This window comes from Macrobrachium nipponense, chromosome 20, assembly GCF_015104395.2.
Source record: "Macrobrachium nipponense isolate FS-2020 chromosome 20, ASM1510439v2, whole genome shotgun sequence".
Taxonomy (NCBI): Eukaryota; Metazoa; Arthropoda; class Malacostraca; order Decapoda; family Palaemonidae; genus Macrobrachium; species Macrobrachium nipponense.
In genome coordinates this window covers 59,692,430-59,713,216 of record NC_061089.1, presented here as the reverse complement: position 1 = coordinate 59,713,216, position 20,787 = coordinate 59,692,430, and the positions used below count along the sequence as shown (strand labels likewise).

Genomic DNA, 20,787 nt, shown 5'->3' with positions numbered 1-20,787 from the left:
AAATATCAAATTAATCTTTCAAGAAATCACTGTTAAAGGTGAAATATATGTAATAATTTAATTGCCGAATTCTTTTTTGTTCCGGTACGTATACAAACCATCGGTCCTTTTACAATAGGAAGGTAACTAGCGGCAGCTGGAACGGTCGCAAGCTTTGAACAAGGGAGTTCGGTAGTTAACTGCTCGTCCGACAGTGCGCGCGCAGCGCGACTGGGAGGTGAAGAACCACTTTTGCTTTCAGCCATGTGAGTGGAGGACGTGTTCAACCATCGCTCTCTGCTTTGTGTGAATTTTTCTCCTACTTGGTTTGTTTGTAGTGAAAGTGAAATTGTAAGTACTTACTGTTTTCATTATTGACTTAATTATGGATCAACCTTCAATGGAGCTATCCCCGCGCCCCCCCATCATCCGTAGAGTGTGCCCAGGAGTGGAGGGCTGCAAGTGTGGGGGTGTTCTGCTCTTTTCCTGAGGTTGATCTGCATATTCTGTGTGCTCGGTGCCGAGGGCGTGAGTGCTCTCGGGCCGAGCCGTGCAATATTTGTCAACATTGGTCGGAGGTGCAGTGGGTGCTGTACGAGGGCAGGAAGAAGTGAAGGCCTGCCAAGGAGTCGTCGGAAAGCTCTCCCGCGACTCCCTTGGTAACCGATACTTCGTCTTCTTTCCTTCCCCCAGCTCAGCTCCCACATATGGCGCCTTCCCCTTCGGGGGGGGGTTTCGAGGTTCTTCTCTTCGCCCGATCCGTCAAGCGTAGAGGAGGGCGCTCGTTACCCCGATGTACAACTGTATTCGGTGTCTTCTGTTCGCTTGGGGTGGGGATCGGCCCCCACCCCCGCGCAACTGTTGCTTCCTCAGGTGCTTCGGCTGCAGGGGACGACTTTGGTCAGGTGTGGGCGTTGTTGGGACTGCAGGGCGCGCCAAGTATCCAGGGGCTGCTCCAACATCTGGAGGGGTCTAAGCTGGTCACTCATGGAGCGGTGACCACCACGATCTCTACCCCAGGGTACGCCACCCCTCCTCACCTGGTTTATACCCCTGATGTCAGTGACACCTACGGCCGCCGTGCAGGGGCCGATTGCTGCCGTACCAAGGAGGGGCGTGCCACCGCCGCCCGGGTTCTTCGTGCTGCCAACCCCGGACTTCCGCTGCCCAAAGAGCTCGCCCCTGGACCTGCCGCTGGTGCCCAGGATGTCGCTGGCTCCTGCCCTGTCTCCTGGAGTGCCTACACTGTCTGCCGTACCCGCCGCTGCTGCTGTTCCCGCACCTGCTGTCGCCGTCCCAGCCCGTGGTGTTGCTGCCCCAGATGCTGGTCCATCCGGACAGGTGTAGCCGGGCCCTGTTGCTTCGGCAACAGCAGCCCTGGCTCCATCCTGGATGGTGGACTTGACATCTGTCCTGAGGGAGCTGACGAAGAAGAAGAAGAAGAAGAAGAGGAAGGTGTCGTCGTCGTCTTCTTCGTCTCCTGCTGCCGCCTCTTCCCCTTCGACTTCCAAGGCTTTCAAGCTGAGGAAGAAGAAGGCTGCCTCCTTCCCCCCCTTTGAAGGCTCCCTCGGGAACTTCTAAGGGCCCGTCCCACCGGAGTGGGACGGGGGTTCCTTCCGCTGGTCCTCCTGCTCCTTCGGGAACAGGGCCCGTCTCTCCTTCCGCAAGGAAGAAGAAGACGGGGACCAGAGGAGTACCGGCTAACACCGGTACTTCCTTGCCTGGTGCTAGGGGCGCTGCCACTACAACAGGTTCCAGCTCGGCCTCTCGTTCGCGAGAGGTACTGAGTGTACGGTTGCCCACGGGCAACCGTGCAGCCAAGGCCCAGACGTCCGAGCTCGCTTGGCGCCAGGACCAAGGCACGGAGTGGAAGGCTGGTGTGAGCTGCTAAGGTAACTCTCGCCAGGCCAGCAGCCGCTCTTGCAGCGGCCTGCCGGTAGCCGGGGTTGACGTGATAGTCCCAGACCGGCCACAGGCTGAGGCTGGGAAGAGGTCCCCCCGATCGCAGGAACCAGCTTCGGCTGGTCCCAGTGGTTCGACACGCCGCGAGGACACACACTGGTCTCACTGCGACAGTGGTCTCTGCAGGTCCCCTGACCGCCGCTCCCACCGGGACCGGATGGATAGGGGGACCAGCAGCAGCTCCGCTGACGCATGAGACCAGGGCCGCTGTTCTCTGTCCAGCCGCTTGCCCCAGGTGAGCGGCGCGACCAGGCCTACAGCTCAATCGCCACCGCGGGTTGGCGATCGCCTGCAGCCCCCCAAGCCCACCGGTTCTGCTGGTGAGCGAAGGGGGAGCGTCAGGTCTTCCTCTCCTGTACCTTCATCTTCCTCGGGTTACACCATTGGGCAACATGTCTGCGCTACGGTGCCGAGACCTGGATAGTAGACATCCTTCGGGAGGGATATCTACTACACTTCAAATCTCGGGCTGCCCCTCACCTCCAACCCGGTCCATCTTCAAACCTACGTTCCGGGAACATCAAAGGACGTAGCTCTTCGACAGGAGACCAAGACCATGCTGAGCAAACGACCTGTAGAGATCGTCAGGGATCAATCACTGGGCTTCTACAGCCGCCTTTTCCTGGTGGAGAAGTCTTTGGGGGCTGGCACTCGGTGATAGATCTCTCTCCTCTGAACCGATTTGTTCGCCAGACTCGGTTCACGATGGAGACGGCACGTTCCGTGCTCGACTCCATCAGGGAGAACGATTTCATGCTTTCAGTGGATTTGAAGGATGCGTATTTCCAGATACCCGTCCATCAATCCTCCAGGAAGTACCTCCGCTTCATCCTCGACGGGACGGTGTACCAATTCAGGGCACTTTGCTTGGGTCTCTCAACCGCCCCACAGGTGTTCATGTAAGTGTTCACGCTGGTGTCTGCTTGGGCCCGCTCGTCCGGGATACGTCTTCTGAGGTATCTCGATGACTGGTTAGTCCTGGCGAGCTCCTGCTCGCAGTTGCTACGGGACAGGGATCGACTTCTAGAATTCTGCCACGATCTGGGGATCGTGGTGAACTTCGAAAAGTCCGATCTTGAACCCAAGCAGAGGTAGAAGTACCTGGGTATGCTGATCAACACAGTAGCAGGGCGAGTCTTCGCAGACTCGCGGATCAGCAGATTCAGGGAGGCAGCCGACAGGTTCCTGTCTCGGCAGGAACAGTCAGCTCAGCAATGGCAAGTCGTGATCGGCCACCTGTCGTCACTCGAGAAGTTAGTCCCTCACGGGGGTCTTCACCTGCAGTCTCTTCAGTGGAGACTAAAGGAGAGTTGGTCACAGGCAGAGGACCCACCGTACTTCCCCGTGTCCCTCACGGAGGAGGTGAGGCAGGACCTAGCCTGGTGGCTCAACGACAGGAACCTCTCAAGAGGAGTGCCTCTCCGCACATCCCCCCCCGATGCTGCTGTTCTCAGACGCATCCAATGAGGGATGAAGCGCACACCTGGAGGAGTTGCTGACTGCAGGAGTGTGGGACCATCACAACAAGCACCTTCACATCAATGTTCTGGAACTCAAGGCAGCGTCCCTAACTCTCAAAGAGTTCCAGGACCGCTTGATGGGACACTCGGTGGTGTTGATGTGCGACAACACCACGGTAGTGGCATACATCAACAAACAGGGGACCCTAGTGTCCCTCCCGTTGCACCAGTTGACACTGCAGGTGCACAAGTGGGCCGTGGCTCACTCAGTAGAGCTGTCAGCCCGCTACATTCCAGGCAAGAGGAATGTAGTAGCAGGCAAGCTCAGCCGTCGGGATCAGGTGATAGGGACTGAATGGTCCCTACACCAGGACGTGGTGGAAAGGCTCTTCATCCTGTGGGGGCGTCCAGTAGTGGATCTGTTCGCCACCCGGCACAACAGAAAACTTCAGGTTTTCTTTTCACCCGTGCCGGACCCATGGGCAGCTGCAGAGGACGCTCCCCAACACCCGTGGGACAACCTCTTCGCCTACGCCTTTCCCCCGTTCAGCCTGATTTGCAAGGTGATCAGCCAAGTGCTGGCCACCCCGAATCTCAGGATGATCCTGGTGGCTCCCAAATGGCCCCAGGCCGTTTGGTATCCGGACCTGCTGGCTCTGCTCTCAGAAGCACCGAGAGAGATTCCCCCTTGGCACAATCTTCTCGCCCAGCCACATGTAGAACGGTACCACCGAGCAGTCCAGTCTCTACATCTTCACGGCTGGCTGTTATCCACCATCTCTTGCGAGCGAGAGGCATTTCTCGCAGCGCAGCAACAGACATGGCTGGACACGTCAGACAGTCCTCTGCAGCTGTGTACCAGGGAAAGTGGGCCGTCTTCTGTGGTTGGTGTCGTAGACGGGGTCTATCTCCTCTCAGAGCCACTCTTCAGCAGGTAGCTGATTTCCTCGTTTTTCTTCGCTGAGAAAAGCTCCTCTCTGTCCCCACAGTCAAAGGATATAGAGCCGCCCTGGCCCTGGTCCTGAAACTAAGGGAGTGGATATCTCGGACTTGTTCGAGATCTCCTTGCTAATGAGGAGCTTTGAAAGGTTCTTGCCCACCCAGGGAACTGAGGCCCCCGGGGTGGGACGTGACTCTCGTCCTTAGGGGTTTGACTCGAAGACCCTTCGAGCCACTCCGAGAGTCATCAGACAGGGATCTGACCCTCAAGACCCTCTTCTTGCTGGCCCTGCCATCGGCGAAGAGAGTTTGGGAACTTCATGGTCTGTCCTTCGACGTTAAACATACCAGGGGATGGGGATCTGTGACGCTTGATTTCGTCCCAAACTTCGTAGCTAAGACTCAGAATCCGTCGATCCCTGACGACAGGTTCAAGTCTTTCACAATCCCTTCCCTATTTGACCTCACCAACAATGATTCGGATGAGATGCTGCTATGTCCTGTGAGGGTGCTACGACGCTATCTGAAGAGAACTCGGCACCTCAGGCCTGAGTGTCAACGCCTCTTCGTTAACACCGGGGTGACCAAGAAAGAAGTATCTAAGAACATGCTTTCTTTCTGGCTGCGTGAGGTGATCAGGAGGGCGTACGAAGCTGATGGTAGCGACAACATCCTTACGCTTCGTCCGAGAGCCCACGAAGTCAGAAGCATTGGTCCTTCCCTTGCGTTCCGCAAGAACTTCTCCGTGGCGCAGGTCCTGAAGGCAGGGGTCTGGGCCAACCAGACCACCTTCACCTCCTTCTACCTTCGGGATATTGCCCACAAGTCCTTGGATACTTTTTCCTTGGGACCCGTGGTGGCTGCTCAACACGTTATGTAGCTAACCCAGCCCCTAGCAGGCAGAAAAGCATCGAATCCTGGTGTGACTGTAGAATGGATGAGTGAATGAGAGTGTGACTGGCTCCTCTTTTCCATCTTTTTCTCCCCTCTACCTGTGGGCAGAGGGACACGGTCGTCACCCTGCTGGAAAGGATAAGATGCAGGTAAGCTACTCGACCGAGCCCCATCCAATCCCTTTCATTAGGGATAGGAGTGAATATCCACAACTTCCCCCAACAAGGGGGGTGGGGAAGTGGAAGCCAACAAGAGACAAACCCATAACTTTATGTTGCCTCTTGCAACAGGAACAAGTTCTTGCTTGCTAGTTTTAAGAGGTACGCTTGCCTCCCTCTTATTACTTGGGTCCAGAGGTCTGACCATTGATCCTGCGGTACATACCCCGATCAATTGGGCAGAGGCTAGGATACCTCCCTCGCTCTTACGACCAGGGAGGCAATCCAAGGTTGGGCGAACACCAGTCTGTTCTTAAGACTCAGATTCCTCCCACCAAGAAGTGAGTCTTCCTATTGTAAAAGGACCGATGGTTTGTATACGTACCGGAACAAATGGCAATTTGTCGAAAATTGCATTTTTCCTAACTATACAAACCTGAGGTCCTTTACATATAGTCCCATCTCATGCCACCCCTCACTCTGGGTTTTTTCCTGGGCCTAAAGCAAAAGTGATTCTTCACCTCCCAGTCACGCTGCGTGCGCACTGTCGGACAAGCAGTTAACTACTGAACTCCCTTGTTCGAAGCTTACGACCGTTCCAGCTGCCGCTAGTTACCTTCCCATTGTAAAAGGACCTTAGGTTTGTATAGTTAAGAAAAATGCAATTTTCGACAAATTGCCATTTTATATGGGTGAAGATATTTAGTATTTAGAAATTAAGTTGTATAGTGTTTGAGTTCCGATAATTCACGTAACGATAATTCGATTTTACGATGGGGTTAGCTATTAACACCGATACGACAATATTTTGAAAAGAATTTAAAATTTCGCTTGCAAGGGGTGCAGGCAGCAGCGTGTACAATCAGGCAGCGAAAGAGACCACAATAGACTAACTTCTTTACCTCCATTTCTTTTTCCCATCTTCTAGTTAGATAAGTTAAAAAAAATGATAAAAGTATTGTTACTAATGTTATACTCCTTGCGTAAATACAGTGGACCCCCCGTATTCGCGTTCTCCGGATTCGCGGACTCACACATTCGCGGATTTCTCTCGGGAACGTTTCCCTGCATTATTCGCGGAAAATTCGCGCATTCGCGGTATTCTTCTATGAGAAATATCCACAAATTCCTGGTTTTTGTTATCAATTTCATCATAAAATGCACTTTTTGTGATAAAACTATTAAAAAACCAAGTATGAAAATTTTTAGTGGTTTTTCTTAAGTTTTAACTAACAAAATAGGCTGTTTTTAGCATTTTTATAGGGGTTCCAAACATTCGCGGATTCTAACTATTCACGGGGGGGGTCTGGTACGCATCCCCCGCGAATACGGGGGAACCACTGTATGCACAACCATAAACAACCGAACAAAAACAACTTTTTTTGCCAAGTACTACCGAATCGATTAACAACATCCGTTTTGCTGGTATTTCAACATCGTACTAGTAAACAATTACCCACGGTCTAGGGACTGTGCAATTACCGTAGTTATGTTATAAATGACGTTATGTAGAATAGGACTGATATATTTTTATGTTATACCCTTTTTCGCTATGGATAAAAGATCGGCAAGGAAATGTAGCTATTGCTAAATTAAACTGAAAGTTGCAGCTGAAGCTGAGAAAATAATGTTCAAGCTTCTAATAACTATATAGATTATTGTGCATCGGCAACAAGGATAAAACTCCCGTAAACTTTGATATGCTTATCAGGCACATTATTGAGAGAAAGGTATTTTAGTCAACTATTGGGCATGAAAAAACACGCTTTACTATTGATTTCAAGCTGATAGAATATAAATACATAAAGCTCGTGTGAACAGTAGTGACTGTCGTGCGGGCAGAACGTGTCTGAGAAGCAAGGTCTATAGACCTTGCTGAGAAGTGCTCCTAGTCAAGAAACCTGGTAGGGTCCCGTATGCACTAAGATTTACCCTAAATTTGACTTCAGATCTTGTTTAAGGGTTGTTTGGACATAAAAAAAAACCTGATCACGTGTTGCACAACCGACCTGTTTTCCGCCATTTTAAAAACCTGACAAAAATGATAAAAGTCAATAAAGGACCAGAATATACTCAATATGCATATTATTTCAAAGGTCTTGAATAAGAGAACACATAATAGGATGGTTTGACATGAATTTTCGTCAGATAAGGGTATAAATAAAAAAATTAAATTATAAGAAATTTACTCATACATAATTGTTTATATCTCCCAATACTGTGGGGGTTATAAAATTCAGCAAATAAATCATTCACTTGTGGAACGAACTATTAATTGTTTGGAAAAAAAATCACACTTCAAACCTCATTCCACATTCCAGCATTAATTTCATCTTCACTGTCTTTGGAATCCTTATGATTCTTTCTTATATTAGTATTATGTGGATTGCTACACTGTCCATCACACTTACAGAATTCTCAGCAACTAATGTCTGCTACAAGGGCAAGGACATACATTTGACCTACAGCATTTTTTACAGGTGCATGGGGATGGAAAATGGGGGGGTTGATTAGGTTCAGAAACAATAAGTGGTACCGGGAAGTCATCTTTCAAAATGTAACCATAATCTAGTGGGTTCAGTATATCTATGGTAGATTTTGTGGCATTTGTTCAGTGATAACATTGCAAAAAAGTTTGCATAATATGAAGCTGTATGCTATTAGAAGTTGGAACAAGTCTTTCAAAATTGCAGCTGCCGCACAAATTTCCTTCAATCCATGCAGAGTTTCTTAAGGGCCATTTTGTTGTGAAACATTCTACTCATAGACTCAGTGGTGTCCCAATGGACTAAACGCTTCAGCAGATGTACAATAAAGCTGCTAAACGCCATGGGGGCCATTGTGGGACTTACAAGAAGTATGATCTAACTAGGCAAGAAAAAATTTTGATACGTATTGGCCCTTCTTCGTGAGTTTTATGGCCTGAATGATGGAGATGCGTGGTCTTTACATCATGAGCTTTCAACAGCCACAACCAAGCATGATGAAATTTGCATTCCGCAAATGCTTGCACATATTCAGGAAAGAGACAACCCTTTTGACCTGTTAAACAACAAAAATATGAGAAATCTTGTCACTTAAAAGAGACTAGTGATGAGGAAAGTATCTTTTGAATTGTATCAGTCTTGGACAGCAAGCTTATGAGGAATTTTTCAAAACAGGGTTAAAGATAAAGAAAAAGAGTGTTTGATCCAATTAAAAAGACGAGTAAGAAGCATAACATACGCAAGGATACCCCTGCTGATATACAGAAAGACACGAATAATGCCCTCCACATTATTGACATGACTAGGGTTAGAGGCCAATATATCTCACAGCTTCTGGCATTTGAAATAACATCTACCCCGTATTACCTAAATAAAGATGGCTATATGCGAAAGTCCCTCAAATCAGAGCTTACACATGTCATTGAAAAAAAAGACTTAAAGAACCAGCTCCACAGAAAGTGCCTTTCTCAGACACTACTCATCCTACAGTTTTTGTCTTTGATTTCATGGCATATGCTAGAAAATGATCAGTGACACAGTTGAAGCTGAAAACATTTGGTGATATGGCAGCTCACTTGTGGAAAATATTTTTTTGCATGTTAGCCATATGCAAACGAATTGATGTGGTCTTTGATATTTATGACCTAGGTAGCATAAAAGACTGTGAAAGAATGAGGAGAAGAAAAGTTGATCCAGTAGAGGTACCTATCAATGTCAGTGACACTCCACTTCCAGTAGATATAGAAAGGTTCTGGTCATCAATCAAAAACAAGGTATGGCTGCAAGAATTTTTCATCAATTGGTTAATTGCGAGAGTGACTCAAGATACAGAAAGTATGTCCATACCTATATGGGTGTGTACCTTAGAGGTTCTCATGAAGATGACTTGTGTAAGTGCCTGAGAATCAGCTCTCAAACTGTTGTGGATGTACCGACACTTCATTTGTCAACACAAAGAGGCTGATGATAGAATGTTGTTATATATCAACCATGCCACTTGCACAGAATTATTCAAGAGAGTCATTGTGGCTTCACCAGATACAGATGTTTTAGTATGTCTACTATACCACTTCAGTGAAACTTGGAAATTCAGTGGTCTAGAAGAGCTATGGGTCCTTTGTGGACAAGCCAACACCAAAAAGGCATTGCCAGTCCATGATTTAGTACTGACAATGTCAAGAGCGCTAGTTTCTGTACTTCCAGCTGTCCATGCACTTAGTGGTTGTGACACGACCAGCAAGGTTTCAATGAAACTTGCTGTATTCAAGGCAGCAAAGCAAGGTGGAATAGAGTTAATCAAGGATTTTGGAAAAAATAAAGAACTTTCTCATGATATGGAAATTGGTGGAGTCAACATAGATACATTCAGTGAGCTGCGATATTTCCTGAACCATCATAAAAGCATTACAAACAGTTTTGAAAGACTTGTTCCAACTTCTAATAGCATACAGCTTCATATTAAGCAAGCTTTTTTGCAATATTATCACTGGACAAACGCCACAAAATCTACCATAGATATACTGAACCCACTAGAATATGGTTACATTTTGAAAGATGACTTTCCGGTACTACTTGTTTATTGTTTCTGGACTTAATCAACCCCTGATTTTCCATTCCCATGAACCTGTAAAAAATGCTTTAGGTCAAATGTATGTCCTTTCCGTGTAGCAGACATTAGTTGCTGAAAATTCTGTAAGTGTGATGGGCAGTGTAGCAATCCACATAATACTATAAGAAAGAGTCATAAGGATTCCAAAGACAGTGAAGATGATTTACTGGTGGAATGTGAAATAAAGGTTTGAGAGTGTGATATTTTTTCCAAACAATTAATAGTTCGTTCCACAAGTGTATGATTTATTTGCTTAATTTTACTACTGCACAGTATTGGCAGACATAGATAAACAATTATGTATGAATAAATTTCTTTTAATTTGTTTAGTTTACACCCTTATCTGACGAAAATTCATGTTAAACCATCCAATTATGTATTCTCCTATTCAAGACCTTTGAAATAATATGCATATTAAGTATATTCTGGTCATTTACTGATTTTTATCATTTTTGTCAGGTGGCCATCTTGGATTTCAAAATGGCGGAAAAGAGGTCGGTTGTGGAACATGTGACCAAGTTTTTTTTTCATGTCCAAAGAACCTTTAAACAAGATCTGAAGTCAAATTTAGGGTAAATCTTAGTGAATACGGTACCTTACCAAACTCCTTGACTATCTGTGTACGTGCAAGCCTAGCACGATGTTCAAAGTGAATACGAAGAAGAGACAGGAAAAGTGAAATGAAATGTTGTAGAATTTAAAACAATAAAGAGAAAGCATAAAATAACATATAAACTTTATCAAGAAATTATCAGAGCAGCACATAAAGATGGAACAACAAAAGAAATATTGGTGTTAGATGAGTCAACGCAAATCTAGAGCGAGTTGTTGAAGAAGGAACCCCTGAGAAATGTGCGACGCATGGTTCCACTACGAATGTTCGGGAATTGAGGCTAAATACACATCCATACTTTCGAGTGACAACATATTGTACATCTGTAACAATTGCAAGTGGACTGAACAAATAAAACACAAAAAACTCATTGAAGATGAACTTGAAGAAATAAAAACAAACACAGAGGTATTCGCAGAGCTGATTCAGGATTCGACTCGAAGAACTGGCGAGTTAATGATCAACATAGATGAAATTCAAGGCAAAAATGATAATTATGATAAAGATGTAAAGATGATAACATATATGGACAAAACTTATGCAAATTCACTTAATACAAAAAAAAGTGTTTATGAACAAATATACAAATGCGAGAGCACAGCAGCTAATGAAAAGAAGCAAATTATTATGAGTAAAATAACGGCCCCAGTTGAACAGGTGAAAACAACAAGAGATGGACACTTACATGTAATATTTCCAGAAATGAAAAACTTAGAAAAGGCAAAAATAGATATTCAGGAAATCGACAATATATCAGTAAATGAGGATAAAGTTAAACCCAAAATAAAAGTAGTATATTTTCCGAAGGACGAAGATATTGTCAGTAACATCGTAAAGGAAAATCTATGGATAGGTACTCTCGTTTCTGAAATTTGTAAAGGAAATGAAAGCCAACGATGACAAATATAAGCTCTGTATCACCAAATGCCACACCACAAATACAAAAGGCTATCTATGATATAGGTGACAGACAAGTTTTATACACTATATAGCCGTTGCAGTGTGTACGACTGTTACTTGCCTTATAAATGTTATAAATGTCAGGAATATGGTCATAGCACAACAAATTGTAGAAATGACCAAGTTTGCCCTAAATCTGGCAAAAATCTTAAATCAAATGATTATACTAGCACCACCTTGAAGCGTAAAACCTCTTTAAAGATAAGCCATTTTGACACGAGACAAAACATATGATGGCAACAAGTGCACAGTATATAAAGAACGTGTCAAAGGTGAAAAATAATACGGATCATAACTTTGACTAATAATCTTCTGTGCAATTTTATAAACATACAGTCCGTAGGAATCCTAATGAAACCAGCACTATTGCATAGAAATATGTAGCTAACGGAGACTTGGCTGAGCAATAATGTAAGTGATTATTCTAAAATAATGAAATGACACCAGGGTCCCACAACTTTTACCATGTACCGGGAGAAAACAAAGATGGTGGTGGAGTGGTAATCTTTGTTTTATTAAAAAGTATACAAAGTATCTATAATGAATCAAAATGTGTTCAGTACATTTGAATGGATCAACACCAAAATCACACAACTTGAGTCTTGGGGCAGTTGCCCCCCCAAACCCCCCACAAATGACGCCTCTGATAATATGTAAAAATACTTGTTGATTATTTAAAAAAATAAATGACAACTAAGCAGCATACTTTATATAACATTATATAAATATTTATTTTTCTTAATCGAATGATATAGGTCTAAATGCTAACTTCCCTCTATTAACGACTACCTGGGCGATTCAAATCTGGGCCTTTTAATTTCTTATGGATATAAATCTTTGTTGTGGCCCAGGGACGGGCGATCACGTGACCTCCGACGTCATGGCTACGTCACTATTGGGACTCGAGAAAAAAAAAAAAAAGTTACCTGATGTACTATACTCTGTTTTTTTTTCATCTGTCCATCCGCCTGTGGTGTTTTTGAATGGTAACACTGCGTCCCGGGCTTTAGATAGTTACGCTAATTGTAAGTTTTAGGTAAATAAAAGGATATCTGGGTGTACATTTGTAGCTGAAAAGTGTTTTAATAATTTACTGTATGCGAATTACACCGTTAATATTCGAAATAGGATATTATAATCGTTGAATGTAAGCTGAATGTAACTATCTAAAGCCCGGGACGCAGTGTTACCATACAAAAACACCACAGGCGGATGGACAGATGAAAAAAAAAAACAGAGTATAGTTAGTGACCACGAAAACCTGGCGCATAACTTTGCGAATTACTTTGAAGAAAAAATTGAAAGAATTTGTCATAGTTTAGAAAAGGAGGTCCTTCCCGATCGCCCAGTGATCACAATGAGAAATAGAAAATTCAGTAATTTTGAATAACTGAACATGAATGACTTGAAAAAAAAAACGATGAGAAAAGTCAAAAACACCTGTGAAAACGATCAGTTGTGTGAGCTATATTTTGATATTGTCCAAATGAGTTTAGCGCAGGCATTCTTCCCAAATAGTGAAAAACTTGTTTGTACAAAGCCGGCCTACAAAGGAAAAGGTATAATTAAGAAAACCTAGCTTCTGTAGCCCAATATCGAACCTGTCTTACTTATCAAAACTTATAGAAACGGTAGTTCATGAACAAACGTGGAAACACTATAAACAACACAACATTATGCCTGATGATCAGTCAGCTTACAAAAAAAAAAAAAAAAAAAAAACCGCAACAGAGACTACATTGTGCGCATTTATAAATATGATAAAAATTATATTAAATGGACAATGTGGCATCCTGGCTATGCTCGATCTAAGTGCAGCATTTGACACAGTTGACCACTATCTGCTGCTTGAAGACCTGAGAGCAGTAGGCATCGAAGATGATACACTCAAATGGTACAAAAGCTACTTAGAAAACAGGAGGGTTACAGTGGTTATATCAGAATGTGAAATCAGAAAAGAAAGACCTAACTGCTGTTTGGCGTTTTTACAATTGAATTATCTAGCATTCTAAACAAGCACAAGGTTTGGTATAAACCACATCAGTGATACTTAGTTCTATTTTTTCCTGTCGAAACGGTAGAAGACGCCGTTAGTATAATTGATGCAATAATGAAAGGTATAAGAAAAATGGATGTCGGCGAAGAAGTTGAAATTTAATAAAGACAAACCTAAGTGTATGCTATTTGGATCTGACAGTGCACTACGAAAATATGAACACTTCAAAAGAATAACTACTGTTCGTCATCCATAAACATTGTAACAGCAGTAAGGAACTTAGGAGTATTTATTGATAACAAATTGTCGAAGAAAAACCATATACTGCATATTGTAAAAACCTGTAACTATCAGATTAGAAACATTGCATTTATTAGAAACTATTTCAATGAAGATACTCTGAAAACAGCAGTTTGTAACCAAATACTTTCGAGGCTTGACTACTGCGATGTTATATACTACGGTCTACTCAACTACCTACTCAGATAATTGCAAGGAGTACAAGAGCGGCTAGATTAAGAAAAGGACTATGTTCCCTTGACAACACTAATTAAGCTACATTGGTTCCCAGTAAAAGCAAGAATAGAATACAGCCTTTAAAGCACTAAAACTTGGTGAACCAAGATATCTAAAGAAACTGCTTAAGCTTATTTAGACCTGAAATAGACATTTTAATCAGACATGCAAGTGAAGTATAGAGGCTATTTGAACCTACTGAGGGCTTCAGAGCCGATGGAAGGAACGCTGTTTTTCGGCAATAACTTTTCATCAACGCCGGATAAAGGTGAAAGTCGCCAAGTGCATGTTTTATAACCCTACCTAATTTTTGCATTTCTGGTACTTATCAAAGTAAAAGTGAGTTTCCTATGCCAGAGCCATCAAAATAGCATGTAGGGGTTTTGAACGCAATTGTGCCGTTTATCTATAACGTCACGAGGCTCCACCCAGGACCCACTTAGTCCAAGTGGTTCCTAGCTTCACCCACAGTGAAGAGAAGTTGGGTCCTGGCTCCACCCACAGTGAAGTGAAGTTTATAAATGGGGGAAAACGTCTCTTTACTGTGGCCCTGCTCACTTGCCGATGACATTCTTTAATTTCATACCAGTATTCATACTACTCTTCAGCGATGTCACTGATGACGAACAGGATTTGTCATCCTCCCCTTGATTGCATTATCATTCTGTAGAGGTTTCATTACAACTTCCTTAACAGTTGTTGGGACTAAGTTGTCACCTTGGAATTCTTCCATTTTCTAGATATTCGTATTGTTTCTACTTTACAAATTATTCAATGTATGAACTCATCCACATAATGGATCAGTCTATAGCTCATGTGTTAGATCTGCATCTGTTCAGGCCGGAATACAAAAAGACAGATCTGTTTGTTTTACCTCAGACTTCGACACTGTAGCCGTTTATTTGCCGCAGCAAGAGATGAGAGTTGCCAAGTAACTATGTATTACCTTGTATAGAAATAATTACCTATTCACGGATTTTCTAGTTCTTGCCACGAGTCTGGCTTGCATGCAAACTGGCAAGCCGTAGCACAAATGCAGTCCTGCAACCACTGGGATAATTCCATATCCTGCTGGCCACTCTCGAAATTGTTGAAGCCACTGTGCATTCCACATCCCATGAAATAGTGGTTTTCGTAAACAACTTTCAATCCGATGTATGGATTTCCATACCACTAAAGCACTGAATGTTTCTAACATTGTCCTAATTTATGGTAGCGCACTGAATTGACAAATTTGCTTAGTTGAGCCAGTTACTCTTAGAAAATAAAAGAATAGCTTCTTGCCTTACTCAGACCTTTTCGAACCAATGGTGCTTTATGACATATGTATGAAGCAGAGCCACCCCCCTTACTTATAGACTAAAACATAATTTAGACAAATTTATATATCATACAATATATTAATTTGCTTTGAAGATTTCGTATTGCCCAGGATAGGTAAAATGAAATTTAACCTTAAGTCAAACAATCATTTGATAAGGTATAGTGGAGGAAACACTAAACCGACGTCACTGATACACGCCACCACTTTAGAGGATCGTTGGTTGGGTAAGCATTTCTGGTACTTATCAAAGTAAAAGTGAGTTTCCTATTGCAGAGCCATCAAAATAGCAGTAGGGGTTTTGAACGCAATTGTGCCGTTTATCTATAACGTCACGAGGCTCCACCCAGGACCCACTTAGTCCAGTGTTGGGACCTAGCTTCACCCACAGTGAAGAGAAGTTGGGTCCTGGCTCCACCCACAGTGAAGTGAAGTTTATAAATGGGGGAAAACGTCTCTTTACTGTGGCCCTGCTCACTTGCCGATGACATTCTTTAATTTCATACCAGTATTCATACTACTCTTCAGCGATGTCACTGATGACGAACAGGATTTGTCATCCTCCCCTTGATTGCATTATCATTCTGTAGAGGTTTCATTACAACTTCCTTAACAGTTTTCTTCCATTTTCTAGATATTCGTATTGTTTCTACTTTACAAATTATTCAATGTATGAACTCATCCACATAATGGATCAGTCTATAGCTCATGTGTTAGATCTGCATCTGTTCAGGCCGGAATACAAAAAGACAGATCTGTTTGTTTTACCTCAGACTTCGACACTGTAGCCGTTTATTTGCCGCAGCAAGAGATGAGAGTTGCCAAGTAACTATGTATTACCTTGTATAGAAATAATTACCTATTCACGGATTTTCTAGTTCTTGCCACGAGTCTGGCTTGCATGCAAACTGGCAAGCCGTAGCACAAATGCAGTCCTGCAACCACTGGGATAATTCCATATCCTGCTGGCCACTCTCGAAATTGTTGAAGCCACTGTGCATTCCACATCCCATGAAATAGTGGTTTTCGTAAACAACTTTCAATCCGATGTATGGATTTCCATACCACTAAAGCACTGAATGTTTCTAACATTGTCCTAATTTATGGTAGCGCACTGAATTGACAAATTTGCTTAGTTGAGCCGGTTACTCTTAGAAAATAAAAGAATAGCTTCTTGCCTTACTCAGACCTTTTCGAACCAATGGTGCTTTATGACATATGTATGAAGCAGAGCCACCCCCCTTACTTATAGACTAAAACATAATTTAGACAAATTTATATATCATACAATATATTAATTTGCTTTGAATATTTCGTATTGCCCAGGATAGGTAAAATGAAATTTAACCTTAAGTCAAACAATCATTTGATAAGGTATAGTGGAGGAAACACTAAACCGACGTCACTGATACACGCCACCACTTTAGAGGATCGTTGGTTGGGTAAGCATTTCTGGTACTTATCAAAGTAAAAGTGAGTTTCCTATGCCAGAGCCATCAAAATAGCATGTAGGGGTTTTGAACGCAATTGTGCCGTTTATCTATAACGTCACGAGGCTCCACCCAGGACCCACTTAGTCCAAGTGGTTCCTAGCTTCACCCACAGTGAAGAGAAGTTGGGTCCTGGCTCCACCCACAGTGAAGTGAAGTTTATAAATGGGGGGGGGGGTGGGGGAAACGTCTCTTTACTGTGGCCCTGCCTCACTTGCCGATGACATTCTTTAATTTCATACCAGTATTCATACTACTCTTCAGCGATGTCACTGATGACGAACAGGATTTGTCATCCTCCCCTTGATTGCATTATCATTCTGTAGAGGTTTCATTACAACTTCCTTAACAGTTGTTGGGACTAAGTTGTCACCTTGGAATTCTTCCATTTTCTAGATATTCGTATTGTTTCTACTTTACAAATTATTCAATGTATGAACTCATCCACATAATGGATCAGTCTATAGCTCATGTGTTAGATCTGCATCTGTTCAGGGCCGGAATACAAAAAGACAGATCTGTTTGTTTTACCTCAGACTTCGACACTGTAGCCGTTTATTTGCCGCAGCAAGAGATGAGAGTTGCCAAGTAACTATGTATTACCTTGTATAGAAATAATTACCTATTCACGGATTTTCTAGTTCTTGCCACGAGTCTGGCTTGCATGCAAACTGGCAAGCCGTAGCACAAATGCAGTCCTGCAACCACTGGGATAATTCCATATCCTGCTGGCCACTCTCGAAATTGTTGAAGCCACTGTGCATTCCACATCCCATGAAATAGTGGTTTTCGTAAACAACTTTCAATCCGATGTATGGATTTCCATACCACTAAAGCACTGAATGTTTCTAACATTGTCCTAATTTATGGTAGCGCACTGAATTGACAAATTTGCTTAGTTGAGCCGGTTACTCTTAGAAAATGAAAGAATAGCTTCTTGCCTTACTCAGACCTTTTCGAACCAATGGTGCTTTATGACATATGTATGAAGCAGAGCCACCCCCCTTACTTATAGACTAAAACATAATTTAGACAAATTTATATATCATACAATATATTAATTTGCTTTGAAGATTTCGTATTGCCCAGGATAGGTAAAATGAAATTTAACCTTAAGTCAAACAATCATTTGATAAGGTATAGTGGAGGAAACACTAAACCGACGTCACTGATACACGCCACCACTTTAGAGGATCGTTGGTTGCGTAAGCGTAGCTTTCGCCTCATTTTCTTCAGTAAAAAAGTCAATGAAACTCATATGGCGATGCCTGGTACTTCCGAAAATTAGGACGAAGTCTGAAACACTCAGTGCTTTAGTGGCATGGTAATCCATGAGTCGGTTTAAAAGTTGTTTACATAAAACGCCATTTCGTTGCCTCTAAAATCTATAGTAGACTGTGTAAGCATATCCATTCACCTGTTGGTGACTTTAATGCCTACCTGATGGTTGGGCGGAGCCTCATGACGTCATATTATATTTACGTCACCAATGGTTTTAGAATCCTTTTCTGTGATTTTCCCGGTTCCGGCATCGTAGAGTTCGTTTTACATATCAAAACTATCGAACGAAGGCACTAATTAATACTTGCAAAAATTAGGTTGGGTTATACAACATACACGTGCCAACCTTCACCTTTATCCGAGCTGATTCACATAATGGTGTCAGCCATCGTACTGGCTGCAGATTGTCCAATCCCGAATTTTCTAATATCAGAAATCACACAAAAATTTTAATGCCAGTATTAATTATGGTGACTTCTGTGCAGTGTTGCCAACTGTAGGGTAATTGCCCTACACGTAGGATAATCTGGGGAAAATAGACAGTAGGGCAATAATTTTAAGTGTAGGGTAATTGTAACAAGGTAGGTTTAGATCAATATGCTTATTAGTATTCATGATATTGCATATAAACATGATCTAAAGATTTATTTCTTAGCATAGCCACAGAATATTGGGCCATTTACAGTTATGGAGGGTAATTTATCGTCTTCTGTAGGAGGCGTAGGGTTAGAGGGGTTGGCATCACTGCTTCTGTGTCTTGGGCCAAACAAGCCGTTTACACGAACTGCTCATCTTAGAGTCGTTATTTATTAAGCAGTTAGTGCCCAAGTTGTTGAACTCACACACCTCCGCTGTACAGTTGTATCTTCGCTGCTTCTCCCTCTACGAATCATTCAGCATTCAACCTTTAGTCTAGCAACTACTTTTTAAGTTGTCTTGTTTTAATGAATGTTGTGTATACTTTGTTGAGACTTATCTTAAAGTCAAAGTTATAATCTGTGTATTTTTAGTTTGTATCGTTTTCCTGTTTAGCCTTGACGATGTAACTATGTTATGAGACACGTTGGCAATAAATGCATCATTTCTGATGACCGACTATCTCTTTGTCACCCTGTCCTTCTATATTCTATATGCTGTGGCCCGCTTGAGCCAACGTATTCTGTCATATAGTTTTTCCTTTTTACTAAAACAGATTGATGCCTTCATCGAGGGGCAATTAACAGATAACTTATTTATATAATAATGTACAATATATACTTCCATTGTTGGGGGCTTAATTTCATAAGTTTTCGCGTCATGGAGTAAGGCTTGAAATTTCTAGAGAACCTCCGTGTGTATCAGGACTGATATTCGGCGATTTATGTTACATTTAGGCACTTTGGTTCTTGGGTTTGTTTAAAGTTTTAATTTGGATTCTATTATTTGTTTCTGTCTCTAGTTTTTCGGTCTGTTGAATATTTTATCCCCCTTTTCTTGTGCAGTTCGTTGTTACTGTTCTTTTTAGTTAATTGTTGCTATTGTTAAAATAAATAATCCTGTAATTAAGCCTGTGATTTAATGCTGCAGTGTTCCATTATTTGCCCTAGACCTTGAAATAATATTGAAGTTTTCAATGCCGGAATATATTAAACATAAACTACTTGAAAATCTGTCCCGTCCTTTTGGAAGGACTCTTGCAGCAGAAAGAAATGAACATCATAAAACCACGCTCTCAAAATCGGAAATTGAGCCGAGGATATCCTCTTAAGGAGTTTTTGAAACTTGTGATACAGAATTCGATAAGACTGACATATTCCTTTTACGGAATCAGGTTGAGACAAAAAAACCAAACTGTAAAAGCAAAAATCCGGGAAAGAGACAAAAAGTACTGGTTTGATTTTCCGAGCTGATGTGTTGTTTTTTTGGTTTTTGTTTTCCTGGTCGTCGTGACTCACCTCATCGAGGACGTAGGTTTAGACATCACGGATGTATATCCAAGTCTGAAAGAGAGAGGGTCGGATAATGAATCGTCACAAAATATATATAATATAACAATGCTGAACAAAACCATGAAAAAAGAAACAAACAGTTATGTAAATGTTGTACATATATTGAATGGTCACTCTGTACAGAAAGCTTTCGGGAAACGCTTGATTTTCCTTTTCAGTCTGAAAATCACGAATGGTACTTTTGTTGCTCCGCCGTGGCTCATTATTTCTTGTTATTATTTTCAGGTTTAAACAGGATACTATCTTAATGCCACAGTAGGCTTGAATTTATATAGATAATATAAATAAATTTGAAGTAAAGTACAGTTTCTGGGAATTTGAGAAATATGACTCTTTCACACTTAAGGAACAAAATGTTGGAACAATCTCAAGCATTGTTTAATAAGCCGTAGCGTGGCGTGTTCATTCAAAAGTTTATATTTGACGTCTATTGTTCTCAAAGGAACTTTTCTGTAAAAATATCTTGGTTTGGAAAAATGTTTAGTCAGAGTTTTTGTTTATTTTCTTAGTGATGGGAAAGTTATAACAACTGCACATAACTCAAGTCATAAAAATTTCCTCATGATAAAAAAAAAAACTTATTGGTTATAGTTTTTTCTAATTTGTTCTGAAAAAAGGCGAGAGCTATAGGAAC

The 20,787-nt window shown here is 42.5% G+C and overlaps 1 protein-coding gene across 2 annotated transcripts in view; it reads right to left on the bottom strand.

Moving 5' to 3' along the window:
• LOC135226401 (uncharacterized) overlaps positions 1-20,318 on the bottom strand; it is a 35,347-nt gene extending 15,029 nt beyond the window's left edge. The window contains exon 1 of one of the 2 annotated variants that reach the window (XM_064265907.1): positions 20,100-20,318. In XM_064265907.1, coding sequence (XP_064121977.1) covers positions 20,100-20,215 — 116 coding nt within the window. In that variant the 5' untranslated portion in view covers positions 20,216-20,318. Of the gene's footprint in view, positions 1-15,038; positions 15,564-20,099 lie in introns of those variants that run through there. The other variant, XM_064265896.1, reaches the window with a different exon arrangement.
• Between the last annotated feature and the right edge of the window lie 469 nt (positions 20,319-20,787).